At 38.1% G+C, this 25768-nt stretch overlaps 1 protein-coding gene across 2 annotated transcripts in view; it reads left to right on the top strand.

Moving 5' to 3' along the window:
* The window catches only part of rapgef5a (Rap guanine nucleotide exchange factor (GEF) 5a), a 40200-nt gene that overhangs the window by 1205 nt on the left and 13227 nt on the right, over positions 1–25768 (top strand). Inside the window, exons 3-13 of one of the 2 annotated variants that reach the window (XM_086062818.1) lie at positions 1725–2019; positions 9332–9382; positions 10957–11063; positions 11169–11290; positions 11365–11542; positions 16853–16934; positions 17026–17074; positions 17154–17227; positions 18148–18324; positions 22405–22544; positions 24166–24266. In XM_086062818.1, the coding sequence (XP_085918944.1) occupies positions 1876–2019; positions 9332–9382; positions 10957–11063; positions 11169–11290; positions 11365–11542; positions 16853–16934; positions 17026–17074; positions 17154–17227; positions 18148–18324; positions 22405–22544; positions 24166–24266 (1225 nt within the window). In that variant the 5' untranslated portion in view covers positions 1725–1875. Of the gene's footprint in view, positions 1–1620; positions 2020–9331; positions 9383–10956; positions 11064–11168; positions 11291–11364; positions 11543–16852; positions 16935–17025; positions 17075–17153; positions 17228–18147; positions 18325–22404; positions 22545–24165; positions 24267–25768 lie in introns of those variants that run through there. The other variant, XM_086062817.1, reaches the window with a different exon arrangement.

The following is a 25768-nucleotide window of genomic DNA, read 5'->3' as shown; positions in this document are numbered from 1 at the left end:
ACAACCATCTCATATTTCAACTCACCTGCCGTCTGCTTCAGGTTAAACTGGAATGTATAGCAGCCCCCCAAACACGCACACACACAGATAAGGCTAGCTTTGTTTACCTATGGAAAGGTGCTCACACTATATTTAAGTAAAAGTATAGATAGTTGAGTACAAAAATGAAAAACATCTGGTAAAAGTAAATAATTACAGACTGGAAGGTAGTTAAGTACAAGTGTAAAAATAAACTTTTACTGTAAATTATGTAAGCTACAATACCCTTTTTGTTAACTTGGCACAATGAAACAATTTTTTTTTTAACCAAGCGCTATTATTGATTTGTTTTTATGTAGTCCAAACAAAGTAAGATGACAAACTAAAAATGCTAAGTAGCTAATGAAAACAACTGTTGGAAAAATACACTTAACCTGTTTGTGTTTTTTCATCTTAGATGGATCTTTTTTTCTTTTCTCTTTTTACGCCACAGGCTTGTGGTTTTCAGGTTGGCAAAAGACAACACGATTAGCCACAAATCATATTTGGAGCTGACAACATCAAATAATAGGCTGACAATGGAACTGGTTCTCTTGTATTTATTGATGATGTGACTGTTGACAAATGCAGCATGATGAATTCTGAAGTGTGTCAGGCAATATCATCCGCTCATTTTCAGCCAAATGCTTCAGAACTCAATGTTTGGCGCTTCACAGTGCAGATGGACAATGACCCAAAGCAGACTGCGAAAGCAACTAAAGAGTTTTCTAAGTTTAAATTGAGCAGTGGATGAGTTTTTAAATTAAGTTGTCTCAACACAGCAGTGCAGAAACTAATGTAGAGGGACCATATAACAATACTCAAGCACGCATTATTCTCTACAATATGATGTATGGCATCATTTTGAATCCCATTACTCTCACAACCTTGTTTTTATTTTGTACAAATGAGACACATATTTCATAGTTTATATTGTCTGATATCCAATAGCCAATCATATTGCAGTGGGGCATGTCCTTTAAGTATGTATGTCTATTGACAATTCAGAACATCCGGGCATATATTTTCGCAATTCAAATGCTTCCTTACACGATGTAAACAAACGGCCTGTGATTAGCATTGGTAGCATACAAACCAGGCAGACTGTTATAGAAATCAAACGACACATTTTGAAATAAAAAAAAGAACCCTCACAAACCAAATTCCAATTGATCCAAAGTCCAATGCTTTTCAATGAGCAGAGCGCTTCGTTTCACTGAGTTGACCGCCATTTTGACTTGTGACGTAAGCGCAGAATTGTCAATATGGCCCCTAGGTTGAACAATCAGCCAAAACCTTGTAAAAACAAAACAAACACCAACTTTATTTAAACCAGAAAAAAAAACCTGAGACCGAGTTGTTTTTCAAGGGTGAACTTGAAAACTTGAAAGAAAGTAATCATGAAAGAACACAGCAAAGTAAACATGAAAAGATACATAAAAGAACAATATTTACGGTGAACTTATTGAGTGCCCCTTCCCCAAAAATAAGAACAAAAATGTTATTAATGCAAAGAGGTAAATAATATAAATTAGGCAATGACGTCCAAATGAATGATGAAAAGTGACCCCCACCGTCTCCATCCCCCACCCCCTCATCACAATCACGCGCACGCCTCGTCACGCTGCTTGCTAACCTGAGGTGTGCCGTGCTGCGGAACAAGTGAAGTCGTTCGTTAAACGCGCGCGCGACCCATAACGTTGCAGATGCACGTCGCTGCCCCGTGACCGGCGGAAAGCAGGAAGGACGAAACCGAGAAGGGGTTGGGAGGGAAATGGCGAACTGGCGCCGGCGACGGTGCGCCTGTTGAGGAGCCACTCGAGGACACCGCCGCTCGCGTACGTACGGGCGGCAGTCATGGACGACTCGGAGCCCGCAGAGGACGGCCTGCTCGCGGGCTTGCGCTGGAACCGGAGCGCGCGGGACCAAGCTCAGCTCAAGCACAAAATCCGGGACCTGCCGGGTCTACTTAAACACGGGCTGCACCTGCGGAAGAAGAGCGTGAGTATCTCAGTTGAATGGATCTCCTTCCGCGTTTGATGCTGCTCGTTCAAACTGTTGGATTATTTTTAAATTAAGCAAGGCTGAGGCTGCTTTCGTACACACGTCACGACTTGTCCCAAGCGTGACTGTCGCAGGGGCACACTTGTTCGTCCATAATTGCTCGAGTTGCTGGTGGTTAAAACACCATACCTTCACACTCCGGTAGTCAAGGCAACCACCCTCAGGTTATACTGCACACACACGGTTGCACTAATGATCATGCGTGTAGCACGTGCGCGTAGATTAAATTAAACTGTCAATGAATTCATCGCCGAGCCAGTGTGGAAAAAACACTAAATGCATCCATCATTAAGAGCCAGTTAAAATGACGAGCTAAAATAATCACTATCTTGCTGCAGGCGCAACCTCAGTAGATTATTATTTTATAATGGTCGCTATCTTTGCTCCATTGACCTAAGGTGATTCATTGTAGTATTGTTCTAGGATAGATCATTTTCACAAGTAACTGATAGTGGCTTCTTAACTTTTTGACTCATAGAACAAAAAAAGTTGCTCAAATTCTCTGCAGTTGTTTCTATTATAATGGGCAATCACATTGAATGTGTTCTGATGTTTATACTGTATTGGTTAAATATTGTCAGGTCAGGGTTGCTCTTTATTGTTGGAGCTTCATAGAAGAAAGCTAACCATTCATTCATTCATTTTCCGCTTATCCTCGCTGGCGTAAATGACCATGAGCATGTGTCAAAAGGTGCTCTCACCTGAGTTGTTTGACACATCTAGATTTAAATATCATAAAATGAAAGCTAATTGTGCATTTCCAATACTTTTGGAGGCAACTGTGTGTATTTGAATACAGGTCACCCCACATATTCACAGTTAGTCGTTGCGGATTGTAATGTTATTGAATTGAGACAATGAACGGCTAACTGTAAATAAATGCGCTGAAATGAAAACTTTAGGCCGAAAGTGAAAAACAAAAAAGAGGAAACCATGGCCATAAAATCAATGAAAAAATGTACTCAAAAGGTGAAAAGCAATGACAATCACAGGAGCAGAAAATAGTGGCCAAAAGAATATGTTACTGGGCACAAAAGCTTTGAAATGGTATCAGAACCAACACATGGGACTGTATTTACTTGGTAAACACTGCACCACGTGGCTTTTTTTCTTTTCTTTTTCGCAAATGAGTGTCACCTCATATACGCATTCCGTTCACATTAGAGGTCAAAATGTGTTTTTAGAATGCAAATTATTACATAAACAAAAACTGGTGTTGCGCGCTAGTTAGCTGCCCAGATGTTTAAAAAAAAAAATGTTTTTGCTTGTGTCGTCACATTCTGATTCCGCCGTGTTGTTTCAGTGACAAAAGTAATCCCTACGAACGATTTAGCGGCATGTTCATTATTTTACACGGCAGCAGGACTGTAATTCTTCGGCATCAGAAATATTGATTTGTACATAAGCATCACTAATTGTCATGTGGTGACCCACAAGGGTTAGACATTCATCATCTACCTGTACCTTTTAAGGAAGGGGTTGGACTATGACGTTTCTTGGTTCAAAGGGATGATAGAGATCAAAGGGTTGAAAGGTAGTAGCTTGTTGCTTGTGTGTAAACAATCAGTTTTGTGTGTGACTTGCCTTCCGCATCTCCCCGGTCAACTAACTTGCTGTCCAACTTTACAGATGAGCGAGCTTGGGTCAAAAACTTCTGACATTCATAGACTCAAAAGAATCATTAAATATACAGAGATATTTACATATACATATTCATAAAAATAGCGGCCATAAAGTATGTATGGAAAAATACATTAGCATATGGATGTGAGCTTTTTTCAGAAACAACCGCTGTGCCAAGCATGTGGGAAAGTTCAAACTTTCTCAATGCCTTTCATGTTATCCCATGAGGAAGCTTCCCCAGATGAAGGTTTGATGAAAGGAAAGTCACGCTGCACACCAAATGAAGCTGCTCATTTGGAGAGGTGGGAGTAAGTCACGTATGTGCAATTCGCATCCATCCATCCATTTTCTTCCCGCATATCCAATGTCGGATCACGGGGTCAGCAGACGTCCCTTTCCCCATCACTGAACACTCGTTCGTTACGCCTGTAACACTGACTGTTCCGGATATTAGAAAAAATAATAACAAAATGCTCAAACAGGTTGAAAATGAGCAAAATGTCTTGGTAGGTAATGTTTGACAATATAACAAAGGCGCAGACGTGGCATAGTTCTGCCAGTACACTCCAGTAAAGTAGTGCTCAGTCTGCTCACACATGCGCAGTGGAAGCTAGCTTGACAAGTTTGTCGTCAGCCGAAAGCTAATGAGTTGAGGCTAACCCCGCTCGCCGCTAGCCTTAATGAAATTCATATTAGCAGCCAGAAGTGGAGCTTCATCGCTAGTTTATGTCTAGAAATGCACAGACAACAACTATGTTTACTCACAAAAACTTTATTTGTCAAAGAACGCTGTGACAATTTACAGAACTGTGCTGTTGTTGGTGTACCTAATAAAGTGTCCAGTACTAGTTGGGCAGCTGGCTAATTTGCCTTGTGTGTAGTTGTAGTTGTGATCGTTTGTGCTATAGCTCAACCAATTATTTGCACTCTTTGTGTTGAAACAAATTGAACTAACTTTGCTTCTTATCGTTTGTTCTTTAACGTTTTTTTCCCCACGTAAAGCCCTCATCGTCACCTCACCTACAAATATTTGCTTATTTTACAATCCTGACTAATGTAGTCGACCCCTAAACCTAACGGACAAGGTATGGCTTCGTTAGCAACGTTCCCCATTGTGTGTTCATTATTCATCGACGCTCTCCATTTTGATTTCCTTGTGTGCGACCGATCTGTCAAGGAGTCAACGGCAGTGTGAACGCCCGCGTTGTTTGCAATCCAATCTGAGAGCAATCCATTCCTCGCAGATAATGACCTCACGCTCTGCTGCCGCGCTCTTTTCTTTTCTTTTTTTTTTCGCTCGCCCAGACACACTTTGAAGTCATCGCCACAGATAAGCGTGTCAGCATGTGCTCTCGCTTTATAGCCCTCATCTCTCTTCTCCGCTGACAACAAATGGGCACCCCTGTGATGGAGGCATGTGTTTTTGGGGAGAAAAAAATCAAAGCACCAACACACAAAGACCTGAGTGTGCAGTACTGTACAAATGAGTCACCCAGTAGTGAGTTTGGGAGATGACTGAGGAGAAAAGCAGACTTTGGGAACGATCGGTGCTCACGAGACAGGAGACAAAGAGATGGAGAGATAAAATAGTGCGAGGATGAAGGAGCGAGGCAGGGAGGATGTGAGAGTCACTCGGTCTGCTGTGCTCCATTTCATCGTCAGTCCCATCACCACTGCTATGCGGGCGGGGGCAACCGTTATGCGTTTTAAAGTTAACGAAAGGAGACAGCAGACTTGCTGTTAATCTAGTGGTGATTTATGTGTCCAGATGATATTAAGACAATTTATTCCAATTTTTACTTTTATTTGTAGGTCAAAGGTTTCTCTCCTAAAAAAACAACTGAATTTTTTTTTTTTTTAATAATGAAAGTTGCATTATATAATATTATACTTTTAATATTATCATTAATAATAAAGAAAATATTTTTTTGCCCCGTGATTAATTCATTGCGCCTCCTTGTGTACCTGACTTGGCCACTTGGGGGCAGTCTAACGGGCATGTAGACGCATGAAGAAGAGTTTCACAGCAACTGTACGCAACTCAGTCAGCTATAGTAATATTAGTTGTTTTTTGTAGAGTATAAAGAAAATGTTATACAGTATTGTCTATTTGTAATTCAATGTTTGTGTTAAAATAACCTTTGCTTAAAGTGTATTTAAGCCACAAACCCGCTATTTGTTAGTCCCGTCAATGATGTCATGCATCATTTGTTAGCATAAGATAAGCGAACTTTGATTGTTGTGAATATACAATGTGTAGTTTTTGTTGTTGTCGTTTGATATTAAGTTTAAACTGGGAGACTTTAAACACCTTGAAGCTGCTTTTTGAATAATTGTTCACACTATCTGCCAACTGCTGCTTGTTTTGAAGTGAGTGTTGTTCAATTTATTGCCAACATACAGCGCTCGTATATCAAATTTATGCTCGCAAGTCACAGCAAAAAGATCATCTGAGCGAGGGCTCTTATCGTGAAAAATGTCAGGTCACTGTAGTCTAACTTAACATTTTGTACAATTTCCTTTTAGATTCCTATTTTGAACACGTTGTCAACAGTAGTATGCTATTTGCAGTTCTTATGTTAGTGCAAAATAGCTCAGTTGTATGAGAAAATATTGTAAAGAAGCATCCATTCATCTTGTCATAGCGCTGAAACGGCTGTGAAGTCACTGTTGTGATGTTTTGACTTCCTTGTCTCTTTTCGTACTAACTCGAGCATTTGTCTCTCTTCCGTCTGTCTCACTTTCCCCGTCTCCATCGTGTTCTGCGTTCTCTTTTTAATGAACACAATTAAAATGATCCCTCCTCAGCTCATTTCACTCCCTCTCCATCTGTCACGCCCGTATCCGTGTCATGTATATTCATTGACTTTTGTGGAAGGGTACTGTACTGTACTTCTCGTTCTCCCTTAGCGCATTCGTCTTCCACTACAGTATATTGCTTACCTTTTCAGCCGTTTCATCATTTGATGATCTCTGAACCGCTTCGTTTCGCCTCTTTCTTTTTTACATTTCAAGTAAAAGTATACAATTATAACGTTTTCAACTGCATAAAGATGAATGCTGCTGTTCTAAATTTGAAATTCTACTGTGATGAACGAAACGATGCATATATGCTCCGTGGAAGCCAAAAGGCTGCGTGATGTCAAGCTTGTTTCAAGACATGTTTAAAACATGATGCCATTTAAAGCATTATACTGTCCACAGTCTGTTCTTGGAGCTCACTTATACTGCCCACCGCAAACATTATGCTGTGGTGGGGAAACCACAACGTATGACAACTTACTGTCTATGCACTAGAATAATAATGAGGGCTGACGTCGAGAGGCTAGTTGTATATTGGATGGGTTGTCCACTCTGAAATAGAAATAATTATGTAGCTTCATTTGTCTTAAAAAGGAAGTCCACACAAAAATATTATTTACAATAATATGCTCTAAGCAGTGTTGTGATTAATATTGCGTTTGTGGAATTTGAATTAAGCACACAAGCACCCACACGTTTTTAATCAATCTCGTGTGGCGGCCATTTTGCCACTTGCTGTCAACTGAAAATGACATCATCACAGTTGCTCAGGTAACGATCAATCACGCCTTACCTGTTTTCTGAGTTTGGTCATGTGACTTTCGCAAGCTGAGCCGTGATGGGTCATTACCTGAGCCCTTAACATAATTTTCTGCCAACAGCAAGTGACAAAATGGCCGCCATCTGAGATGGATAAAAACAGGTAGATTTTGCCGCTTAATTCATACTCCACCACAAACAATATTATTCAGAATGTTGGGTTTATTTTAGACTAGTGGCGGTGCATAGAACATAATTTTTTTTTAGTTGACCTCCTTTTCAAATAAATGTACCATTATGTGTATTAGGACCATAGTGACATATATTCATAAATCGGCCACTAATCAGGTTAAATATCAGAGTATCTAAACATTTGAACCTTTACATTGAAGTCCCTGTAAAGTGAAAATACATATTTTTTCTAAATTTGACATGGAAAATATTGTTAACCACCCTGCCGAATTTAAATGATTAAACAAATTGCTAAGGACAACCTCTCCTGTAACTCCAAGTGTATCAAAAAAAAAGAAGAATATATATATATATATATATATATATATATATTTTTTTTTACATATTTATACTTATTTTTAGATGAAATGTTCTTTAAATGATTTAGATAAAAAGAGTGATTAAATATAAAAAAAAATCCAAATCCAAATTTTCAAGATATCAGAAAGAGACAAAAGGCAGATTAAAAATAACCATAAAATGTCCATGCAATTGCCAAAAAATGTCAGAAAATTGAATAAAACGGACAGAAAAGAAAACGCTCAAAAAGTAACTATAACATTTCCAAAAACAAAAGAAGAAATACTTAAAATGACCATAAAATGTTCACAAAATTGCAAAAAAAGAGCCACTAAATTGATTTAAGAAAATAAAATAGTAAGTAACCATAAATGTAAATAAAAAAACAAGAAAGAATCCAGAAAATTACCATGAAATGCCCCAAAAAATGCCAGAAAATGTATAGCAAAAACGGCAGAAAAAAGTAAAAAATAGCCATATAAAAAGAGGCAGAAAATTACCAGGTGTCCATAAAATTGCTAAAAATGTAAAAAATTTGACTGAAAGGCAGAAAAGTCAAAAAATGTATGAAAGTCCGGGAAAAAAATAATCTTAACTCGGAAGACAAAAGGTAACAGAAAATGAATCCAAAAGTGATACTTCATATGTATTTTTTTTTTTAATGGGGCAGCTCTAATTAGCTCTTGGACCGTCAGTACATTATGCTAACACTAACACACTGTTTCGTTCATCACAATGTTCAACTGTTAATGTGGCTCCAGACAGATAAAAAAACAACAACATGTATTTAGCCTAAAATGGCTCTTTTGACATTTAAGGTTGCCAACCCCTTGTATAGCCTACAAAAGATCAAAGTCGTCCAAAAAAATGAAATAATGTCTCACACAGAAGCCACGCCCAGTTCAACCGCCAACTGTCAATCAAATACCGCTTGTATGACCTGGAAAAATGGCAATTAGCATCTTTCGCGTTTGAGCCGTGAAATATATTCACTTAAAATATGTTATACCTCGCTCTTTCGCTTTCTCTCCGTGATCTCTGAAATAATTTGACAGTTTTTAACCTTTCTATTGTATCATTATCATTTTAATCAGTTTTATAACCGTCTTTTCACTTCAGTGTGTCAATAATCTCAGTTGCCACTATAATAATCCATAAAGATTAAGAGCTATTTCCTGGTAGGGTAAGTAGAGGAAGCTTGGGTGTGCCCACGGCAAAGGTTTACAACATTGTGTGATGGTAGTAGCTATTAAGAATATGTCACAGTGCCTGCTTGTATTGGTTTGAAAATAATAGTGTCGTATTTCACAGATTTTAGGTCAGATAGTCAACATGCGCACACAAAAACTGTGAATCACGTTAACGGGTGAGTGAGGAGGTGCTTGTTGAGGCTATTGAATTGGACACACAGTGACTAATGTGTTTGGGATTGAAAAACTGGTCTTTCTCAGGTTGGAGTCGTGTTTATTCAGTGTATTTACACGTGTGCGTGTGCAAAATCTCACGGCTGTGTGTGTGTTTTGTTTTTCAACAGCAATCACCTGACACAATCCCCGGACCAAGTGCTGGCCCTACGGTAAATAAGGTGAGGGCTTGTGCGCGCGCACGCAGATGATGTAATCTTTTGAGTCTAGCTATGAGGCGACAGTGTGTTTGTTTAGCCTCGATACAGATGAGCTCAGTGCTGATTTTCACCTTGGGCCTCATTCTAGGCCGTTTTCACAAATTGCAGCAAACGCATAATAACCTGGGAAGGTGATTTTTTTTTTTTTTCAAGGCGGTGCCATTTGTCTTCATTTTACTCGTGAAATGCACCCAATATTGATTAGCCATTTGTTATTAAATTTAGTGTGCCTAGTTGTACTTTGTTTTTTTTAGTTTTAGGCAGATTGGAAATCAGAATGAAAACATGGCTTGACAAAAGCACTAAACTGTCACCGTTTGTCACATCTCTACGCACTCAACTAATTTGTTGTACAAGCAGCTGTGTCGTCGTAGCAGTGCAGCTGACCAACGTGTGATGCCCGCCTGCCTGTTTGACTTTGACTGAATCCAGGCATCACTTTGCTGCGCCAAGCAGTATCAGGGATTCTGTTTTACAGCTACAAGCTGTGCACAGCTAAAATCAACATCCTGTTTTCTCCAAGGGTTCAATTTGAGCAGTAACTGTCTGATAATAACCTGAATTCAAAATGCTCCAATATGAAGAATCTTCACTAAATTTCAATATATGCCCCACATTGGCCATTTTTTTTTCGCTCTCTTTTTGCCATTGTCATTTTGTTGGAATGTAGTAAACTTGATCAACTGTCTTGCCATGTGTTATGTCACATTTTAAGTACGGTTCATTTAAGAGGACATAAATTAGTCATGGGAATTCACAGGGTTACTTGTAATAAATCAACAAGAAGGGAAATTGGTACCACTTTACAACAAGGTTAACCATATGATTAAATTGGTGAAAGTTTTTAATGCTTTTTGAAATTAGAAAAAGATAACAAAGTCACGTGATAATGTGTCAGTATCCTAAACAGAATACATATACACACATATGGCGCACTGATCATTTATATAGGAGACCTGGAATATTTGTTTCATGACTTTAATAATCCCCCCCTCCCTCAAATTGGTTAAGGTGTAATGTATTTATTTATTGAATTTATTTGTTTATTCATTTATTTAATTAAATGTATTTATATATATTTTGTGTTTAATTTCATACATTTTCATCCACCCCCCCTTTAAAATTGATTAAGATGTAATTTCGATCAGGATTAACCACATGAAGGCCTAATAAGTAGTTTTTAAATTGATTACTAACACGTTTTTAATGCTTTTTGAAATGAGAAAAAACATAACAATGTAATAACATGACAGTATCCTAAACAGAATACATATTATATTATACATAGTTTTTTAAAAATGTATTTAATAAAATGTATTTATTTCATTTAAATAATTTCTGTTTCTCCCCTCAAATTGGTTGATTAAGTTGTAATTTCATTTATTTACTTAATTGAATAATTGTTTCATGTATTTATTATAACTTGTGAAATAAAAATGTTTATCAAATATATGAATTAATTATACTTGACTATTTTTGTGTCTGAACTGAAAACCTTTCTATCCCATGCTATCCTATCGTATCCTGTCTCTCAGTCGTGCTCCCAGAGTTTTCCATGCGCTGGCCGTGCCGTGCGAAATGGCTTCCTCTCCCATGGGCCGTACCCAGCTAAAGACAAGATACACCTGGCCAGAATCATACGGTACACTTGACTCTACTGTGTTTTTGTTTGTATGTCCCCTTAGGGATCGATCAGCGTGTGTGATGAAGCGTAACCGCTGGTTAAGCGCATTGGTGTATTTGACAGGCGCAGTTATGTTGGCGTGGAGCTGGTGCAGTGGCTGTGTGAGCAATGTGTGTACGTGCGGTGTCGGACCACCGCTGTGCGCGTCTGGCAGGTGCTGCTGGAGCTGGGAGTCCTCCTGTCAGGTATCATTTGCTCATGTGACAGACATAACATTAGCCAAAATGATCATCTAAAAAACGTTGTGTTGTCTTGCCAGTGGACCAGCGAGTTGTCTTCTCAGACTCCAATACTTACTACCAGTTCAGTTTCGAGGAGTGCGACTCGACGTCCTGTGAGTTTCGTGCCAATGAAGGGGATTGGCCAGAGGCTGTCAGGCTCCTCCTACAGCTTGCGCCGTATGTTCAATTTCGCTCTGGAGACAGAACCAACAGCCCGTAAGTCTCAACTAAAATGTGAATGTGCATGGATGGACTGACAGGACTGAAATAGGTTCAATAGATGGGTTGGGAGTTGTTGACATAAACCAAGCAATGTTGTCTTTGCACCAAACCAGTGTGGGATTGTGTTTCGTCAGTCACTAACCGAGCTGTGGCAACACCATTAGCATCTCCATTGATCTGACCCACATATCCCGCTTTTACACAGACGTCAATTTGGTGCTCTGACGGTGGCTTATTGATGTATTTAAATTTGCAGGGTAACAGCGGCAGAGGGGTCCTTGTTGCAAAGCAAATAATGTAAATGATTTATGTCATGTCAGACACAAAATGTTATTAAGGGCGCAGGGACTGTTATAGAGGGTGAGATCACAAATTAACTAATTTGCTCCCAAGAACGTCTAAATATGTTCTATTTTAAATTGTTTATGTGTCCCAAAGACACATTTATACGTTTTTTATGCTAGAGCATACAGAAGGAAATGCAGCCTCTCAACTGCAAAAAACGGTTGAAGAAATTGTAGTTATTACACAAACGGCCAGCAGGTGGCAGCAGAGCAAAGGAGATCAACCAGGGCCATGTTGAAAAAAAGCTCTCATTTACTCACAATTCTAAATAGATTTGTGAATAATGATGAAACTTAGCTATATTATAATGCTAATTGCTCCAAAACAGAAACAGATAGAAATATAGAATAGACTTAAATCTTTCTTTTGGTAGGTTCCATGTTTTTATAGCAATAGAACACAATATTCTGTGGGCCTTGCAAAATCAGTCAAAATCCAGTACAACAGCCGGGAGCGAAGGGGGTTGCTTCAGTGAAAATGGCTGGAAGTGAATGAGTTAATAAAAAAAATTAAATCAAAGAGTAAGTCTAGAACATGGGTCTGCAACCTGCAGCTCTAGATCTACTCTATCATGTGAATCTTTGTGGATCTCCCCCCAAAAAATGTAGAAATTAATAAAAAAAATTACATATTTATTAAAACAATTTATATTTAAAATAAATAATTAAATACTCAAAAAAATCTCAGTCCAAATTTGTAAGTCCAAAAAAGTTTTTTTTTTTTTAACCCTAAAAATGTCCAAGAAGTGACCATAAAATGTCCAAAAAGGAAGATAAACAATATAATGGACACAAAATTGCAACAAAAAAGACAGAAATTTTATTTAAAAAAGGCAGGGGAAAAAAAGGTAAAAAATTAATCATCAAGTGTCCTAAAACAAAAGAAAGGCAGAAAATTACCATATAATGAACACAAAATTGCAACAACAAAAAAAGTCAGAAAGTTCTTTTAAAAAAAGGCTACATAAAATGTCCAAAAACAAAACAAGAAATCATATATTATGTGGATAAAATTGCCCAAAATATCAGAAATTTGACAGAAAGGCAGAAAAGTCTAAAAATGTATGAAAAACGAAGTCTGATTTAAAAAAAAATACAGAAAAAAACAGAAAACAAAAGGTAGAAGAAAATGAATCTTAAGGTATTGGATGCTACGTAATAATATTATTAATTAGTTCTTGGCCCCTCAGTACATTAGACGAACATGAACGCAGTGTTCCATTCATCAAAATGTTCAAATGTTTTGCGGCTCCAGACAAATTTTTGCTTATTTATTTAGCCTAAAATGGCTCTTTTGACAGGAAAAGTTGCTGGCCCTGGTCTCGAACAAGCTCTATATAAAATGGAAGGTTTTTAAAAACTGGTGGATGTCCTGTGCATGCCTGCTCATGTGACATACGATATATTCCCTCACACGCTCTCCGATATCTTCCTCTAATTCCCGAACGAATCCAAATCCCTTTTCAGAGTCCTAAATCCTCGCTGTGCTCCAGCGGGTGTCAGCTAAAGTTCTTTGCTTTGCCTTTCCGGTGTGTGGGATTCCTGCTGAGGCTGCCACTGAACTCAATCTGTCACTCGGATAAATGAACAAAAGTCGTGTATGTGGCATTTCAAAACACAACTCCGCATCACATTTTTCATCTGTCGGGAAAGGTGCAATGATACAGTCAACCTCGACCCTGCCGCGAATAGTAAAAATCACTGAAGCAACCCCCTTCACTCCCGGCTGTTTTACTGGATTTTGACTGATTTTGCAAGTTCTACAGAATAATATGTTCTATTGCTATGATAACATGGAACCTACCAAAGGAAAGATTATTTTCTTCCATCAATATATATTTTTTTATTTGTATCTGTTTCCGTTTTGCAGCAATTAGCATTAGGCTATAGCTAAGTTTCATCATTTTTCACATTACTGTTGAAAACACTGACAAAAAGGGCTCGTTACAACATGGCCCTGGCTAAACTCTTATACTCTGCTGCCACCTGCTGGCTATTTATTCTAATAACTACCATTGCTTTAAGCCACCTCTTCATGTCAGAAGCTGCATCAAAGCCTTTTCTGTTTGCTCTTGCATAAAAAAAAACGTATAAATAAATTTTTGGAAGTGAAGGACAAAGTATTAAAATAACGTATTTACACGTTTTGGGGTTTGAATGAGTTAAAAGGGATAGAGTACTGTAATTGCCTTTTAGATGCCACAATATGACAACTTTTGGCTCAGTGAAGCTCCTCAACTCACTTTTACAATTCTTCGGCACCAAGTTACCACAAGATGGCGCCAAAGCAATACTGTTATTGGTTTGGCCTGAGCACAAAAACAAATAATGGACCATAGGCTGCCCAAAAACCTCAGCAAACAGGCGAAATTGGCAAATATGCTATAATAAGTGTATTCTAATCATTTATAATTATTATATTGCATATTATTAATTATAGTTTTAATAAATAACTCAACTCAACTGTATTTATAAAGCACTTTAAAACAAGCATTGCTGTATACAAAATGCTATACATAGAAAATAAATCCGCCATGCAGAAAGGATAAGTAAAACAAGAACAACAAAACAAACATTGTAAGTAAGTATAGAAGTAAATAAAATGAATTAAAAAATAAAATAAACATCAAATTCATAACACACAATACATACTAACTTTTCTCCGGTATCACATGCTGACATAACAGCATGTTATAGCGAAACTGAAAATGCAAAAACTGAAATGAATGATACTGCGTGGTAGGAATATATCTCAATACATATAGCAAAATATTTTATTTGCATTTAACTGCGTTCGAGCTACTCCTTTGATCCTGACTATTGGCCCAAATAATCTGCGCAAGACCCTCAGTACAGATGCGATTATGTATTCAACATTCTCATTCGGTCTGGCGCTTTTGACTGCTGTTTCTTTTTGATTGCTGCATTTTTTTTTTTGCACGGCTGGCACCTGCTGTCTCTCCATCACGCACACCCCCTCCCGCTTCATGTCCTCTGTCTGTCTCTCTTAAAAAGCTTATCGGAGTAAAGAAGAACATCAGTAGTTGTGTTGGAAAACACTGGTTAAATAAAAATATAATTAATTTTATATACTGTGTTGGTTTTATAAAAGGAAGAAATCCTGCCTGTAGTCATCATTTTAGCAAAATTTGACAATGTTGATACAATCTGACGTGTCTTAACTTTAACTTTAGTCCAATGGATAATTTACTGCACCACTCAGTCAAATAAATTATTTCTCAATGTATGTTTAATCTTCTGTTCCCACTGCAATCATTATGCATCCTATCACTGTGGATGAATTATGCAAATACCCCAAGGCAGTGTTGTCCACACTTTTCCCACCGGCTGCGTACGGATAGTTTGGCTTCTGATTTGTGCCATCAGTTAAGGTATAGATTTGTGACAGTGGCAGGAGTGTGTTTGTTTTCGCCTCTTACTCTAGTAATCTTTCATCCTGGAACACGAATACACCTTGCGGCATCTTTTATGACAAACATGGAGGCAGTCATGCTAATCCTCCATCACTGATGCACTGGAAAGCCAAAACAAGAAAACCCTCAAAGGCCTACATGGATGTTTTTTTTAGACACGATGACATAATCTTAATCACTTTTGCTTTACTCGTGTTATAGAATGTTCAAGTTACAACACTCAACTTCTGTTTTTCCACTGATCGAGGCCATTTTGCTTTGCTGAGTTATGACTACATGCATGCGCATTGATAGGAAAGCATAACCAGCAATTTGCTTCAGTTCCACACGCGCACGCACAGCCTCATCCTTCTTCCTCTGTAACAATTGCCCGTTCCACTGGGATCTGTTGATATAAAAATGATATGCAAATTTGTTCTGTGGGTGCGCTCTCATCTGCCGGAGACTGCGCGGCGAGGACGACCATTCGAAATGCCGCTTTTCAAAGCCAACATATTAGATGAAGGGCCATCGGGTGCAGTCTGCCAATGTTGAAGACAAAAACCTACAAGCGTGTGTTATTGATGTGGGATTTATACAGTTTACTTGCATACATCGCACACAATGTAATATATGAGGTTATATTTTCACATATTTACAAGGGTGGAAAACTCCTTCAGATGATGGCGTTGAAGTCCTTGTGAAGTGAAAATAAATGAATTCTAAATATGACACCCAACAGACATACTGTACATAAACCCTGGCAAATTTGAATGATTAAAAAAATGGCAAGTATATAAAATTAGGCTACAAAATTGTGAAAAATCAAGTTTTTGTTCCCGTTCTCAAACGCTGAACATGTGGAAAATTGATGCTATTTCATTTAGCATCTTTATGTCTACACATGCCCATATTTTAACTGTGTAAATATATATGCTAGCCTGCAGCTAGCATGCAAGCTGACAGGCTTGGGCCAGGGTTTTGATAGTTAGTCAGACTTTTGTCATTAATTTGAATTCATTTTAGAGCAATTTTGTTTTGATTTTATTTTTTCCCAAAATGCGTCGTTTTAATTTTGTTTGTGTTATATAATTATTTATTATTTTTATTTATTTTGTTATTTATTATTTTATTTATTTATTAGTTATATTTGGCTATGTTGCATGGAGGACCAAAACGGCCAAAATTAACTATAAATGACAAAGTGAAAATAAAAATGGATAAGAAAAATATAATAATAATTAAAATAAAAAAAATAATATATATATATATATATATATATATATATATATATATATATATAAATGGAAATTAAAAACAACTATGAATATTTATTGTTTGTTTGTTTATTTCATGCTGCTTTGTCAGGACGCAATGTTATTATATGTTATATGAGGGGGTGGTCCTAAGCGTGTCTTGAGTTGGACTCCGCCATTGCAAACTGTCATTGGATCAATTCAATTTTTTTATTAAAAAATAAAAAATAAAATTCAGTCAATTTTCATTTTCAGATCCTGCAAGTAAAGCTGTTTTTGTGTCTCTCGCAGGTCAGAGGAGGATTCTGAGGGAAACCGGGATGTCTGCAGCGAGATCCTCCAGATGAAAGCTCTCGAAAGGCTGACATCCACCGTAAGTCAATATACAGTATGAATGGATTGGTAAATGAGTAAAGTACAGTATTATATACTGTGCCCAAAAAATTTCTCGCCATTTCCCTTAGGTACAAAGTGAGTTGGCTGCTGCTCTCGCCCGAAAGACGCGCAAAGCTTGTGAGTAAACATGCAGTTTGCGCGTATTTTCCTGAGACAACAACAATGACGCTACACGACTCCCGTTTCTGATTTGCAGTATCAGAGCAGGACTCTGACATGCCGGAGACAAGCCAGCAGGTCGTCCACTCACCAAGCGCAGAGTCCAGCCCGGTAAAATAGCCGTCCGTTTTCTATCGTGCCTGTCACGGGAGAGCTTGACTGACAAAATTGTCAAAAATAGCGGATGTCTGTAACTTAATTCCCATTGGGTGTGCTTTCACTAATGTATAAACACAAAAGGGATCAAGAAACAATGTAAACAAACACTTAGAGGACTTTGTTTGTGTGTGCGCGCGTGCGCACGTGCGCATGCACGTTATCAGGCCTTCCCCCAGATGAGCTGTGGCAGGGGGTGTTTTCCTAGTAAACAGAATGTGTGGGAGTGATGCCATCATGTTGTGAGGCTCCACTATTACACGGCACACGGGAAGTGCTTACTTTAAGGAAATGAAATATCCCCTCCCTCCATTCTTTCCCCCAAAAATACTTATTAATTAATTAATTTTTATCCCCGTCTTATATTACCTGCAAATTCTCAAAATCCTTCCCATTCATAATTATGCACTTTACTTTTAATTCAGCAAAGCCAACATGGTTAAAACTCTCTAAATCCTGATTAGAGGAGTGGGACGCACAAGCCAACACACACACTTCCTATATACACACACGCACACACACGCTCCCGCCCAGCTAGTCTGATAATCACTCGCACTCACTCTTTCTGCACCAGATCTGCTGACATGGAGACAAAGGGAGAAATGCAACAGATAGAGGGAATTACAGAGTATAATGTAGAATGAATAAGATTTGGAATAATGAGGCTTTAGAAAGGAATATCATAGATAAAGAGTCCCTGGATTACTTTCTTTTCTTTTTTTTCCTCAAATGGGTTTAGTGAAAGTTATCACATACGTCTGGATCAGGCCCAACTTTCCGAGCAATACACTGAAAATCCGTTCCGCAAGCAAACTCTTTGCATCATGTCTTGGGACTGCGGTTTGAGATATGTGTTCATGCCCCCCGCATTGCAGCTGGGCGGCGTGTGTGCTCTGCGAGGTGGCGGCGGCAACAGCGGCGGCGGCGGGACCGTGTGCGGCCGTGAGGAGCTGACCAGCCGGCTAGGCTTTGAGGCCGTTCAGCGACTAGCCAAGGATGGCTGCCGGCTGCTGCAGAATCACAATTACCGGTTACCTGACAGGAACCAGGCGGTGAGGATTCACTTTTTGAGTACTTGCTGATATTGAGTATTAGTTTTGCTATATGAATTATTTTAACACAATGACAAAACTTTCTATGACACAAATTAGTGTATTCACCAGTGTCAACTACTGCCGAGGAGGACTTGGTCAATGTTCGATTTTTTTGGGCCTTAAGTATCTGTGACTCGTATCGACAAGCTTCATAAGTACCCGATACCTGTAAATAAGTATGGTATTGGAAGCAGTGAAATTGCTGGCTCATTATTAGTATTACCAGTATTTTTATTATTATTATTATTATTATTATTATTATTCGGGCTGGGTTTTAAAAAATCGAATAATCAATATCTAATCGATTTTCATTTTCGAGCCTGATATTGATTCATAAAACTGTGAATAGATTATTTTAATATCTCTTTTTCTCATACATTCATAAGAAATTTTCATTTTAAAGTCAAATTTTTTTCTCTCCAGTTTTTTTTGTATCTTACGGTTCACATCAATTTGAAAGTATTTTCTTACAGTTAGGAAAGACCAGACTTTTAGCACTTTAAGCCAATGAATAATTTTTCTAATTTATATTTACAATTATTGAATCAGAATTATGAAAATATTTTCATCCAGCAGAGTGCATAATAACTGGCATCTACACAATTCAGTTCGACATAGTTTTACATTTTTGCACGTTTTCAGCAATTATCTTTAAATATGTATTTAGAAACAATTTCTGAATTTACTTTAAGATTTTTTTAATAAACTTTCTGTAATAAATAAATCCCTTTAGGCTGTTTTGTCAGGTCTGCATAATTCCCTGAAAATGCAAAAATTATGTGAGGAATGACCTGAGGAAAAAAATGCAGCCTTTTATCCAAATACGAAATATTTATTGGGTGGAATAGAAATGAAGTCCTTACTTAAATCTCATTACATGTAGAAGTATATTTGACACGTATTCAATTCCACACCATCTCATTTGTTGCATTTGTTTAGGGCATGTTAAATAACCACCACTTGACCGGATTGTGTCAATGTTAGTAAAAGCATTAATGTGACTTAATGCTTCACCCTACAGTCGATACAGTATTATGCCGCTTACACGTGTATATTCATGCACCACTGGTGCCGCGTTAGCTGCAGAGTCACGGTGGCGTGCTCCCATAACGAGCGGGGCGTTAATGAAGCCGCGCACTGTCACCCGAGGGCAAGAAATGAAGCGGAAGCAAGTCTGCTCACACCCGTTATAAAGACGTATTTCTGACATCTGCCACATGTCACATCAGCTCATGATTCGATTTATCCAACCTTGGGATGGCATGCAAGTGCAAAATGGGCCTTCAAATAGGAAACCGCCATAAGGAATAGCATACAAAAACGAATTCCCAGCATGGTAGTACTCGACTTAGTTGCGGCCAATATACCATACTCAGTGTGAATGCTGTGCTTTGAAATATTAATGAAATAAGAGCCGGGACATCAAAGGGGCTATACTTGGATATGAAAGAGAATCTCAGCGATGAGTGAGTTGTTAGACGGTGCAGCGCCCAAACCAACCTTGGCTGACGATAAAGACGGCTTTCCTTTTACGAGGTTGTCATGGTGACTTGATTTGACTTTCTTTTTCCGTGACTGCCAAGGCCTGATGAAGCGGTACGGTCTGTTGCCATAGCGATCTGATTCATGTGTCTGTGTTGTGGATTGTGTGCATCACTGCCTCCTTCACTGAACATTCACTTGACTTAATACAATATCACATGCACATATAATGCATTGGTACATGCTTTCTGTGCATTGCTGGTCTTTTAATTAGCAGAGGGATGTGTTCGTCAACAATGTAGGTTTTCATTTTCCCATCCATCATTTCCAGGAATTAAACCCTCGAGCTGTCACAACACAGATATGACTACGCACGCACACACACACACATACTGGCATGACTTGGCTGGGATCAGAGAGTGCTTCCTTTTTGGCTCTCCATGAGGCCCGCCTTTCCTCTGCACCGTACGTCATATTTGGTGTGCGTGACCCTGTGCGCGACATGGCAGGTGCATGCTGTTTCGGCTCCGGACGCTTTTCCCAAATCCAACTCTCCAGGGCGTTAAGTCAAAGGCAGATGCAGGGACAGACCTGGCTTGAACTCACTGAAGGGAGGAAAGAGAAAATGAGTTTCGGGGACTGACAAAAGGAGACAGCGAGGAAGGGTGGGAGAGTGAAGGATGTACAGATGCTTGAATTGAAGGAAGGGATTGGGAGGAATGGAAGGAAAAAGGCTCACAAACCTGTTAGCTGGGAACAAATGACGTCCAAAGAACGAGCTTTCCTGTTACTAAAGAACAACCGTTTTGAATTTTTAGCAGATATTTTAAGACCCTGTAAAGCATGGGTGTCCGAACTTTTTGTTTGGAAGGATGCAAGGGCCACTTCAAAATTCTTCGACTTTTAATTTATTAAACAGGCTAAAATCAATTAATCAAGCAGTTATATGTATATAACAACTTAAATATAATAAAAGTTATTTTAAAATTTAATTAACTTTCTTCATCACAGTGTTTTGAAGAGAAATTGTCTTATTATTTTAGTTGTAAACTGTCATAAATAGTTTATTTGTATCATTGCATACTTATAAAAGCTCTACAGTATATAAACCAAATTATTAGTAGTAATGAAGCCTATTTTTCTGACACCCTTCTTTCTCTTCTCTTTTGTCAAATGTCATTTTTATTATATACCGTGGGCCGCTGAAAAAATGGATGTTATGATAAATCAGACAATAAGTTGCTGATAATAAGCTAATCCCGATGGAAAGACCAGTTTTTTCGCTTCTTTGTGTTTCAGTATTCATAAAATATATCTGATCCAGATTTAAGCACTTCTCTCTTCTCCACCTGACTCGTTTTTATGCCTTTCCTACTTTCCATTCTCTTAATCTGTATTGCATAACACACCATCACCCCACACACAGCCTTTCAAATTCCTACTAAGTATTTTATTATTTATTTATTTTACTTACTGTGCCTTACACGCACTCTTTGGCAAAATTTATGTTCTTATCTGGCACCCCTCTAATCATTTGGGTGTGTTTTCTCGAGATACTCGTTCGTACACACAGCATGACCAGTTTAAGCTTTGCACACTTCCTTTTGATCTTATGTTTTTGTGTACGTGTTCTCTCCTCCATTAAGGGATTGCTTCTGTTGTTCTTGGCTGTCTGAATAGTGAGTCTAATCGGATATATCAACAATTTGACTACTTTATCTACAATGTAGCAGCACATTCCCACCAATCTTGCTAATGTATTTATAATCATACCACTTACATAATCCTGTTTCATTTTTCCATCGTAATCACATAGTCAGTCATTTGAAGTTGTACTGTGCGATGTATGACTTTTCAGGATACGAAACCACTTCTTAGCAATCTATTTACCGTACAAACATGCCCCCTGGAGGCTGCCAGCAGTATGGAGATGACAATCGGAGCCCTTTAATCCTTGATAGAAGCTGTAGTGAGCTTTTTCGTTTATTTTATTTTTTTAACGCCTCAACTACTAACCCTAACACTGTGTCATTTGGAGTTCAGAATTAGTAAAAAGAAATGTAAGTACCATAACTGTGTGCAATTTTATCCAGGATGCATCTGTGCTAGGAAATGAGACACTTTAGAGCAGGTTGACTCGTCTGTGTAGTTCTTTGCAGCAGTTGTTGTGATTGTCTCCCAGGCCCTCGGGCTGACAGTGCACAGAGAGCAGCTGGAGGAGAGACAATGCTTCTTGATCTCTTCTTCTGCTCCCGACGTCTTCTTTTGATCCCCTTGCTACACCTGTTTATTATGCCTGGTTTTCCGCATGCTATTGTACTTCCTTTTATTGTCAGTGACGGTGTCATCTGGTGCCAGGAACAGATCAAGTTGCAGTTCGTGTTTGAAGTGTCACCCAACATTTGTCTTGAGAAATTCAAAACATAAATCGAATAACGCACAACTTGAAAAATGTCACGGTCTTATTTGCCACCAGAAATATTCACGCGTAAACAGTTACATAAGCAGGAAAAATACAAAACTATTTGACTGAGTTTTGTCCACTGTCGTTATCAGGACGTGGTTGGTCGGGTTTGTCTGAAGGAGCGAGGCCGGGACGTGTTGGTGTTGCAAAGAGTGACATCGTCACTGACGTCGCCGTCAGAACGGCCCTCGCCCACATCGTCGGGGAGCGGGTCCAGAGAGGAAGACAAAAGGTGGGTCCCACCTCTTAACATATCATGTTCGTGGCTTGCGTCCCTACCTCGCCTCCGTGTATCATGTTACATTGACATATTTACATAAGTCAGGGGTTGGCCACCTTTACTGTCAAAAGAGACATTTTAGGCCAAATACATAACAAAAAATCTGTGTGGAGCCACAGAACAGTTGAACATTGTGATGAACGAAACTGTGTGTTACTAGAGCTAATTAGAGCTGCACTATAACAAAAAAAAGAGACATCATCCAATACTTTGAGATTTTTTATTTATTTATTTTTTACCTTTAGTCTTCCGATATTTGATGTGTTTTTTGTTTTAGTGTGTGTATTTTTTTCAGACTGTTTTTCATACAGTTTTAGACTTTTCTGCCTTTTGGTCAAATTTCTTACATTTTTGGTAATTTTATGGATTTATGGTGATTTTCTGCCTCTTTCTTTTTTTGGGACATTTTAGGGTTACTTTTTGAAAATTTTCTTTCCTGTCTTTTCTTAAATACATTTCTTGACTTTTTGGGCAATTATGTGGACATTTTAATGGTAATGTTTAGGAATTCTTCTTTTGTTTTTGGACATTTTATAGTTACTTTTTAAACATTTTCTTTTCTGTCTTTTTAAAAATATATATATTTTTTACCTTTTTTAGGCAATTTTTGTGTATTATGCGGTCATTTTTAGGATTTTCTGCCTTTTAGTCAAATTTCTTACATTTTTGGTAATTTTATGGATTTATGGTGATTTTCTGCCTCTTTCTTTTTTTGGGACATTTTAGGGTTACTTTTTAAACATATTTCTTAACGTCTTTTTTAAAATATTTGTTTGACTTTTTGAGCATTTTTAAAAAATATTTTATTGTAATTTTTGGGATTTCTTCTTTTGTTTTTAGACATTTTATAGTTACTTTTTGAATGTTTTCTTTTCTGCCCTATGAATCCAATTCTCTGACATTTTTGGTTATTTTTTTATCTATATTCCGTCTCTTTCTCAATACTTAAAAATTTGGACTCTGGCATTTATTGAATTATTTTTTTTATTTAAAACATTAATTCATTTAAAGAATATTTTATCTAAAGATAGATAAATATGTAAAAAAATATATATAATATATATTTTCTACACATTTTTTTAGAGAAACACAGGGAGCCACAGGCGTTTTATTTTTGCTCAGACTTGAAAGCACAACTCATTGAGTGTTAAGTCGCAGGTTAGTAAGTGGGTGTGTGTGTTTAGTAACAGTTCCCTCCCAGTTCTCTACTGTTGCTGTCAAAGGAAGTGTTCAAACTTCAGAGCTTGTAGATGTCAGAGGCACATGATCAGCACGTTTTAACCCCCCCAAAAAGAGAGCGCTGTCAATTTAGATGACCGCTCAAACTCCTCAAGTGTCCAGCCATGAGGATGACCACCGAGCAAGCTACTCTTGCCAAGGCAGAGGAAGACTTTGAAGAAGATGACAGCGATGATGACGAGGAAGCGGCCAAACATGAGCATGTTGCCTGCACGTTCGATGTTCCCCATTTCCGTTATATTGATGACGATGAGAATGACATGGACGCGGGATGGAGCAACGGAAGCGGCTCGTTTTCTAGCGAGGGGGATTGTGATCAGTTTTCGTCTTACAGGTATGTGGTGGTGTCCGGAACGCCGCTGAAGATCTTGGAACATCTGCTAAGTGACCTGCGTCTAGATGACCAAAGAGGGGCGCCTGAGAGCACGGAGAGTGGTGAGTTTGAAAATGGTGACTACATTTTATCTGAGGTCATTTCTACAGTATGTGCCTTTGTGCTTATTGAAATGTCATAATCTGGAGAGATCCCAATCACATTTTTTTGCATCCAAATCCCAGTCAGAGGCATTAAAAAAATAATAATGTTGATTAAAAAGAAATTCTTAATTATCTTAAATTTTAAAAAATTTGAATAAAGGTATCAGAACATTTTAACTTTTGATATGGCTATAATTCAGCAGTGGTTCAAATCAAGTAAGCAATTCATATATTTTATTCTTGATAGTGGCCCCAATATCCAATCACATGATCGAATCCATAGCACTTTTGACAGTATAGTAGTAAATTTTCAAAATCATTAACTTGCCACTCATTGCACGGATTCTTGGATGACACTCAACAAGTTTGAACAAAATCTTCCGTGTGTGTGTGGTGGCATTATTTAGCACTCACACCACATTCTGCTGCTTGTTTGTAGTCATTCAGCCATGTCGCCGCCTGTAGATGTTAGAAATATTCAAGAGGTTAAATGCTCTGGCTATTGTGAAACGTCTCCCTCAGGGGAGTGCAGACATTCCCGCTGCAAAACAATTTGAGAGGGCTTTTAACTCTAAACAATAAACATGTACATATTTAATACAGCTAATGATTTCCAAGGATTATTGCAATCCTTTTCTTTTTTTTAAGGGGAGTCAACCATATATATATTTTTTTTACAATAATATGTTGTAAGGGTCCCCCACTAGTCTAAACACGACATTCTAATTAATATTGCATTTTTATACACTATGCAGCAAAATCCATCTATTTTTATCCATCTCAGGGGGCGGCCATTTTGTCGACTGAAAATGACATCACAGTTGCTCAGGGCCCAGGTAACCCCCCAATCACCTATTTTCTGAATTTGATCATGTGAATTTCACAAACTGAGCTGAGTTTCGTCATTATCTGAGCTCAAGGGTGCTGTGGTGTTATTTTTAGTCAACAGCAGCAAGTGGCAAAATGGCCGCCCCCTGAGATGGATAAAAACAGGTGGATTTTGCTGCTTATTTCATATTCCACAAACACAATATTAATCAGAATTCTGTGTTCATAGTAGTGGGGCTGTGTAGAAAATATTGTTAAGAAAATTTTGGGGTTGACTTCCACTTTCAGAAAAAAATGCATTAAGTCCTGTCAATGTCAGAAACAAATTTATGAAGCGTATTAGACACAAGCTAGCAAAAACGTGATTTTATACAGAACATAGTGTTTATTAATTTTTTTTAAGGCAGTTAACAGAAACAGCTTCGAAGAATATGCAAAAACAGCACATTACTAGATTATGGACACCAACGCAAGAATTGTTTATAAATGTTGGCACGCCAAGTAGGTATTAATTTCATAACGTTATGCTAAGATTAGTGTGACATTTTATTGCGATTAAATGTACATGCATTACACACAATGTGACTTCTACCTGCAACCCAACCCTTGAATACATCAAGCACATACAAATG

The sequence above is a fragment of the Leptonotus elevatus genome, chromosome 19 (genome assembly GCF_054856555.1).
Source record: "Leptonotus elevatus isolate MCC_2025b chromosome 19, RoL_Lele_1.0, whole genome shotgun sequence".
In the NCBI taxonomy this organism is placed as follows: Eukaryota; Metazoa; Chordata; class Actinopteri; order Syngnathiformes; family Syngnathidae; genus Leptonotus; species Leptonotus elevatus.
The sequence above is the reverse complement of the archived record's forward strand: the minus strand, read 5'-3'. Positions and strand labels throughout refer to the sequence as shown.